Here is an 8078-nt window from a genome sequence, read left to right on the forward strand (position 1 = left end):
CTAAGTGGGAGGACTGTATTGAGACATTTCCTCTTGTATTCAAATACACACAAGGTATGGAAAATTTTGTGGTTGACGCTTTAGCAAGAAGGTATGTCATTGTCTTCATTTTAGATGCAAAATTGTTGAGACTTGAATATTATAAGGAATTGCATGCTAATGATGATGACTTTGCTAGTGTGTATGGAACATGTGAGAAAGCATCTTTTGGTAAGTTCTATAAACTAGATTGGTACTTGTTTAGAAAGAATAGATTTTGTGTGCCTACTAGTTTTATGCGTAAGTTGCTTATGTGTGATGGACATGCTGGTTTTTTGGGTAACCTTGGTATAAGGAAGACTTTTGTTGTGTTGCATGAACGTTTTTGAGAATATCATTTGCCATTCATTGACGTGTTGTACGGACGTTTGTGGGAGTATCATTTGCCTTTCATTGAAGTGTTATATGAATGTTTGTGGTAGTATCATTTGTCATTCATTAACATGTTGCATGAACGTTTGTGGGAGTATTGCATGCCATTCATTGAGTTTTTGTATAATTGGAGAAGTCATTCTGGTGTCAAGAAAACTTTAGACACTTTGCATGAACATTTATGTTGGTCTAAGATGAAGAAATATGTCAATCGCATTTGTGGCAGGTGCATTACATACAGAAAGGCCAAATTTAAGCTTTTGCCACATGGCTTATATACACCCTTACCTGTTCCTAGTGAGTTATGGGTAGACATATCTATGGACTTTGTTTTGGGGCTGCATAGGAAAGAAAGGAGTAGAGATTCTATTTTTGTGGTTATGGATGGATTTATAGAGTTTGCATATAATAAGACCAATCACCATTTAAAGATCAAAAACTTTTTACTCCAAGAATGGCTCCAAGAACGCTCCAAGAATGGCTTTCTCCTTGAAAGTTTTTTCTTGCTTCGTTTGACGCACGTAATGGCTGCTGCTGCTATCAACGGAGGTCGGCGTCCCTTCGTGGATCTAGTATCGGTGGTTCCTCAACCTCTTCCAGATATGTCTGTGGCTTTTCGTCTGCCGAAGTCTAAGGATGGAGAAATTTTTTTCCAGTTCTCTAAGGAAGAAGTCCAACGTTCTGCCGAACCTTTTCGGTATTCCATCGTATTGAAGTTTCTGAGAAACAGACCATCATTGGATGCCATTCGGGCCTTCATTCATAAGCGATGGAATCTTGATGGAGTTCCAGTCGTCTCCAACATGCGGCATCCTCGGAATGTTTTTATTTGAATGATTTCAGAAGAGGATTGCAATAAGGCTCTGTCTCGTGAAGTCAATGATATCGATGGAATTCCTTACCGTCCATTCCACTGGACTCCAGAATTTAAAGAAGAAGAAGAACCTTCGCTTGTTCCTGTGTGGATTGTACTTCCAGGTTTGCCTCCAAATTACTATCATGAATCTTTCCTTAAAATTCTTACTGCACCTATTGGTAGATTTATTAGAAGTGATAACTCTACTCGTTGTGTTACTCGGACTGATGGTGCTCGCATCTGTGTTGAAATGGATGTTGCTAAGACACCGTTACTTTCTTTTTGGATTGGAATGCCTGGTTTGGGAACTAGCAGAAAGCAAGAAATTGTTTATGAAGCGTTGCCAGCGTTCTGTTCTAAATGCCATATACAGGGACATAATTTAAAGACTTGCCATGCTGGGAAAAAAAATGTAGGAAGTAATGTGTGGGTTCGGCAAAAAGATCCGATCGTGGAGGAGCCGACGGATAAGAATAATATTCCAGTTCTTGAAACTACTAATATTCCAGTTCTTGAACATACAGAGGTTGAGTCAAAAGAACCAGCTGAGGAGGATCGGGTGTTAGTTGTTCAAACGGATAATCTTGATCATTTGGAGTTGGAACCGGAAAAGGATCAAGAGGATAATCTTGAGATTCCGGAAATTGCGGAAGAGATGATTCCAAGAATTATGAACGGACATTTGGCTTGTGCGAACCGTTTGACGGAAACAGAATTAGAAACAGATATGAGGGAGGGAGAAGTTATTCCTAGTTCTGCAGAAAAAGAAGTATATGATGGACCTGCGGAAGAGGTATGTCTGGAAGATGGCTCGATGTCTGATCCGGAGCCTGAGAAATGTGCGGAAGTTTTTTTGCAAGAGAAGGAATATCACTCGGCTGCTGAAGATGAAGTTGTTAAGCGTAAATATCAAAAGAGGCAGTTTGAGAAGATCCGTAGTTCTAGGCGGGTGATCACTAGAACACAAAAGTTTTCTCAATGATTGGATCAATTTTAGTTTGGAATGTAAGAGGTTTAGGTACCTCTAAGAGACGATTACAAAAAATGCTGTCTAAATATAAGCCAAAATTGATAGTGTTGCTGGAACCTTTTCAGAGTGTGGTTAAAATCCATAGTTTCATGCGGTTATTGAAATTTGATGAGGCGATATCAAATGAGACTGATGGTGGTAAAATCTGGGTGTTTTGGAAAAATGAATTGGATGTGCAGGTGGTTCGCATGAGTTCGCAGTTTGTGTCATTATGCATTACCGAAGGAAGTAATCATTTCATGGGTAATTTTATTTATGCAAAGTGTAATAGGCTTGAACGACAACTGCTTTGGGAGGAGTTGAATTCGGATAGAATGGGTGGGGAGCCGTGTTTCTTTGATGGGGATTTCAATGTAATTCGGTCGGATATTGAGAGGTGTGGTGGGCGTCCGAGGAATAGAGTTGCAATTGATGAGTTTAATAAATGGATTCATCAGGGTGGGTTGTTGGAAATGAATTCACAAGGTAGTAAGTTTACATGGTGTAATGGTCAGCAAGGTTTATCTAGAGCTTGGGCAAAGCTGGATAGAGTTTTACTTGATGCAAATTTTCTATCTCTTTTTCCGACTGCTCATTGTTTGTATCTTCCTAGGACTATATCGGACCATTGTCCTATGGTTATAGAATTTTTAAGTGATCCTTTCTCTTATGGTCCACCTCCATTTCGTTTTCAGCAAATGTGGGTTGAGCATCCGGATTTTATGACTCTTGTTCAAAAGGTTTGGTATGAATCGGTTATTGGTTCGGGGCTGTTTAAATTAGCCACTAAACTTAAAAAACTTAAGGTGGCGTTGCGTGTATGGAACAAGAGTGTATTTGGGAGAACTAATACTCAGATTGCTATTCTTGAAGATAAGATTGAGAATCTGGAAAATTTGTTGCAGAGAGGTTGGGATGATGATATTGAAAGGGAATTAGTAAGGACTTCTAATGAGTTGTCTTCTTGGAGGATTAGGGAGGATATTAGATTGGCACAAATGGCTAAAATTAAGTGGAGAATGGGTGGTGATAGGAATACAAAATTTTTTCATGTGTGGTTATCTAATAAAAAGCATAGGAAAATTCATCAGTTAAGAACCTCGAATGGGTTGGAGTTTAATTCTCCGAAAGCAATTCATCTTGGAGCTGTTGATTATTTTTCTGATTTTCTTCAAAGATCTAATCCGGTTAGGGAGGTGCCTGATTTATCTAGTTTAATTTCATCGGTTATTAATGATGAGGATTGTGTCCGGCTTTGTGGGATCCCTTCGTTGGTTGAAGTGAAAGAGGCTCTATCAACTATTCCTATTAATAGTTCTCCGGGTCCAGATGGTTTTGGCGCGGGTTTTTTTATGAGTTGCTGGGAGGTGGTTAAAGTTGATGTTTTAGAAGCCATTTCAGAATTTTTTCTATCAAAACGCCTTCCGAGATTTTATTCGGCTTCTTATATTGTGCTTATCCCGAAGGTAGATATGCCGTCGGGGTTTGATAAATTTAGGCCAATTTGCCTTTGTTCAGTTTTCTATAAAATTTGTTCAAAAATTATTGTGAATCGCATGACAGGTTTCCTTTCCAAAATGATTTCTCTTGAACAAGGTGCGTTTATACCTGGGCGAAGTATTTTTGATAATATCAGTCTTACCTAGGAAATGGTTCACTCTCTGAAGAGGACGTCACATGGTGGTAATATTATGATTAAAGTTGATATGGCTAAAGCATATGATCGGGTGGAGTGGCAATTTTTGCTTGAGGTTTTGAGGTGTTTTGGCTTTCCTTCTTCCTTTTGTGCTCTGATTAGTGCTTGTATTTCGAATGTGTGGTATTCTGTGATGCTTAATGGTACGACGAAAGGTTTCTTTCAAGGGAGGCGGGGTTTGCGCCAAGGGGATCCTCTCTCGCCTTACCTTTTTATTATTCTTCAAGAAGTACTTTCTAGACTTTTGAAACAAAGCTTTGATGGGAACAAGATTGGAAAATTTTCCCAAGCTAGAGGTACTCCTCATATTTCTCATCTTATGTATGCTGATGATATTGTTATTTTTCTGAATGGGGGTAAGAAATCGGTTAAGGAACTTTTGGTGGTTTTTGAAAAATATGAAAAATGGACAGGTCAGCAAATTAGTAAAGAAAAGACGGCTATATTTTATTCTCCTAAAATTTCGTTAGCAAGAAAGAGAGATCTTAAAAGGCTGACAGGGTTCTCTGAAGGTTTGTTTCCTTTTAAATACCTTGGGGTTCCGATTGTTTTAGGGCGTCTTAAGCATGAGCATCTAGAGGAGATGATTAACAAAGTCTGGAATAAAATCAGTGGTTGGAAAATGAAATTATTATCTGCGGGTGGGCGCTTAATTTTACTTCGTCATGTGCTGTCTAGTATGGATTTACATATTTTTGCAGTTTTACAGGTTCCTCATTCTATTATTAAAATTTTAAATCGACTGTTGAGCACATTTTTTTGGGGTGAGATTAATGGTAAAGGAAAAAAAAAGTGGGTGGCTTGGGAGAATATTTGTAAGCCAATAGAGGAGGGTGGTCTTGGTTTGCGGAATTTGGGAGATATTCAAAGAGCGTTGCATATGAGGTTTGCTTGGAATCTTTTGAAAGGAGAATCTTTGTGGGCTAGTTTCTTTAAAGGAAAATATGTGGGAAATTCGAGTTGGTGTCTTATTGATATGAGAAAAGGTACGAGGTTTTGGAAAATGATTGTCAAAAGTATTCCGAGTGTTTTAATAATTCTAAATGGAGAGTTCGAGATGGTAATATTTTATTTTGGTATGATAAATGGAGAGATGAGGGTCCTCTAATTGATGAGTTACAGATAGTGGGTAATCCGATGTTGCAAGTTAAAGAGTGTAAGTTGTCCAATAGTTGGGATGTGGAGTTTTTGAGTACGTTTGTTGGTCAGGATAAGGTGGAGAGTATTATTGAGGCTTTGGCTGGGTGTAAGGGAGGATCTGATGTATTGATCTGGATGAAGAATGACAATGGGAATTTTTCAACTAAATCCGCTTGGGATTATATTCGGGTTCAAGGTTCTAGTATGGAGTGGCATCCTTGGGTATGGCATAAATTACTTCCACTTAAAGTTTCGGTTTTAATGTGAAAGGTGTGGTTCATGGCATTAAGTGTTGATGATCGTCTTCGGCGCATTGGGATCCAGATTGTTTCTCGTTGTGATTGTTGTGATGAAGGTAATTATGAAGATCAAGATCATGTGTTACTTACAGGGGAATTTGCATCAGCTATATGGCACTTCTATGGATCTATTTTTGGTATTCCTATTGGTCGTACTTGGAGGGAGACGGTTCAAATTTGGTTTCGAAGGGCATCTTTTAATTCTCAACTGGGATTAATAGTGGGGATTTTACCGTCTATTATTACTTGGCACCTTTGGACTAGACGTTGTGCTGCACGTATGGAGGGAAGGTTCCAGTCTATTTTTTCGGTTCGGCTTTCTATTAGTAGATGGATGGGAGTTGTAGTTCGAGATATGAAAAATGTTAGTAATTGTTCCAGACATGATTTACAGGTTTTACAGTCATTGAATATTCCTGTTTTGGTTCCTATTAGAAAGCATGTACAACCAGTGGCTTGGCAAAAGCCAGCTCATGGGTGGTTTAAATTGAATACAGATGGGAGTAGTATGGGTAATCCTGGTTGTTCAGGGGTGGGCGGTATCATTAGGAATGATCGTGGTCTTATGGTTTATGCTTTTAATTCTTCTATTGGGATCGGTACAAGTAATAGAGCGGAGTTGTTAGCTGTTCTTCAGGGGCTCAAAGCATGTAAGGAGTTGGGGATTAATTTTGTGGAAATTGAATTAGATTCGCAAGTGGTGATTTCGTGGTGGCATAGGAGAAGGTGTGGTGTGTGGTATTTAGAAGATTTTTGGGAAGATACGTTGTCCCTCATGGATTCTATGGTGTGCGTTGTTCGTCATGTTTATAGAGAGGGAAATAAAGTTGCGGATTGGTTGGCTCGGAGTGGTGCATTGGGTCTTAATTCAGAGTGGAGATTTGTTAGGGAGGTGCCTAGGGTGCTTCGTGGTTTAATCCGTTTGGATAATTTGGGTTTGCCTTCTTTACGTTATCGTTAGTGTCTTGTTCTTGTGTAATGTTTGTCCGTTTTTAGTAGGTTTGTAATTTTGTTTTGTAATTTTGACATCTGGTAATATTGTTTGTAATACTAGGTGTCGGTCTGTAACCACGGTATTCCTCCGCCACAAGTGAGGGTTATTAATAAAATTTGGGACGGGGTCACTCATGGACAGGTGGCTTCGGCTCTTCTATAAAAAAAAAAAAAAAAAAAAAGACCATGCATAATACCACTTTATATTCTCCTTTTGAAATTGTTTATAGACTTAATCTATTTACTCCCTTAGATTTAATGTCCTTATCTGTTGACAACAGGAGTAGCTTGAATGGATGTTCTCAAATTCTTGAATAAATTAATGATAATGCATATGAAATCAATGACAATGTTACTAACATTTTTCCCTTTGATCCAAGTAGAGATTCAAGGTCGAATCCTTTTGAGGAGAGAGGGAATGATGGGAACCAAGGTGGACCTAGTCTTAAAGATACGTTGCAAGTTCCAGATGGGCCAAATACAAGTTAAAGGGCGTAAATGATGAAGATTCAGCTTTGATTCATTTGATAAGCTATGGAAAGGGCAACAACACGACTTAAAGGCCTTGGGCACTTGAAGACTTTCAACTTATTTAATTCTTGTAAATGACTTATTTTATTAGTTTAGAATAATTGAGTTTATTATGAGAAGCACTTAAGGGGGCCTATGCAAGGGCAAGTTGGGAAAGTTATTATTTTATTGAACTAGGGTTAGGGTTACTGTAGCCGAGTACTGGAGTGTGCCGACCAGTAGCCCCGGCACTGTTCACTCAGGGGTATTTTTGGAAGATGGGGCATTATTTTGGTTAGGGTTTTAATTAGGTTTTAGTTTAAATACACTTTGTTGCCTCATGTTAAGGAGTTTATGAAGTTTATGAAATTTGATGAATTTATTCATTGTGAGTTGAGTTTATCTCCTCTTGTTTTTAATTGAACTTTTGAACTTATCAAAGGTAAATCACAACCTTTGTGGCGTTCCTCCTTTGTAATCTCGGTTCTTGAGACGTGTTCTTCAACAGGTCTAGATTTTAATATAATCTAGGTTCTTGAAACGAGTTCTCATCGGGTCTTGGTTCTCAATCTATTGACTTGATTTTGACATTCTTGGGGAGTTTTCAAATTGATTGTGGGTTCAAGGGATTCCTTACCCGCGGGTTCATATCATGTCATTTCCACTCCCGTACTCATACATAGATTCTGCAAGCCCAAGTACACGGGGTGTTCACCATACAAGGCAAATTCAATTAGCTTAAAAAAAATAGAAACAAGATAAACTCATCATTATATGGCAAAGATAGCATAAATCAGATTGTAACATTACTCTCTGCATTAATTGCTGCTTGTTCTTGCTCATCCTAAATAATCTATAAGATAATGGAATTTTGATACAGAAGGAAAAATAATATAAACCAAACAGACAGAGTATTACAATGAATTATTACAAAAATAAAGGGAACCTTACAAAGAGGGTTAAGTTGAAGTTGAAGTTGCTTAAATTGCTGAAGTTGAAAGAAGAGGGTTATCTTAAGAAGAGAAAAATGTAGAGGTTAAGTTAAATGGATAAATTAATAATAAAAAATCAAACTTAACAAATAAAAATGTTTACCTTCGATGTCAACGCGTTCTACATGCTCCTCAACCTCCCAAGAACTAAGTGGTTCACAAGTCAACCAAT

The 8078-nt window shown here is 38.2% G+C and overlaps 2 protein-coding genes across 2 annotated transcripts; both read left to right on the forward strand.

The window, feature by feature from the left end:
• The first annotated feature begins 1244 nt into the window (after window positions 1–1244).
• LOC118344211 lies at window positions 1245–2249 on the forward strand. Its single transcript, XM_035684332.1, has one exon. It carries the CDS (start codon window positions 1245–1247, stop codon window positions 2247–2249), a length of 1005 nt encoding a protein of 334 aa, XP_035540225.1.
• A 137-nt stretch (window positions 2250–2386) lies between these two features.
• Window positions 2387–3922, forward strand: LOC108999248. Its single transcript, XM_035684333.1, has 2 exons — window positions 2387–3599; window positions 3840–3922. The coding sequence occupies exons 1-2, from the start codon at window positions 2387–2389 to the stop codon at window positions 3920–3922; spliced, it is 1296 nt and encodes a 431-aa protein (XP_035540226.1).
• The last annotated feature ends 4156 nt before the right edge of the window (window positions 3923–8078 follow it).

Source organism: Juglans regia, chromosome 13 (genome assembly GCF_001411555.2).
Source record: "Juglans regia cultivar Chandler chromosome 13, Walnut 2.0, whole genome shotgun sequence".
NCBI classification, from domain to species: Eukaryota; Viridiplantae; Streptophyta; class Magnoliopsida; order Fagales; family Juglandaceae; genus Juglans; species Juglans regia.

Coding starts and splice junctions, on each gene's coding strand:
- LOC118344211 (XM_035684332.1), top strand. CDS start 1,245: ATGATTTCAGAAGAGGATTGCAATAAGGCTCTGTCTCGTGAAGTCAAT.
- LOC108999248 (XM_035684333.1), top strand. CDS start 2,387: ATGCGGTTATTGAAATTTGATGAGGCGATATCAAATGAGACTGATGGT. Junction 3,600..3,839: donor TCCTATTAATAGTTCTCCGG/GTCCAGATGGTT, acceptor ATCGCATGACAG/GTTTCCTTTCCAAAATGATT.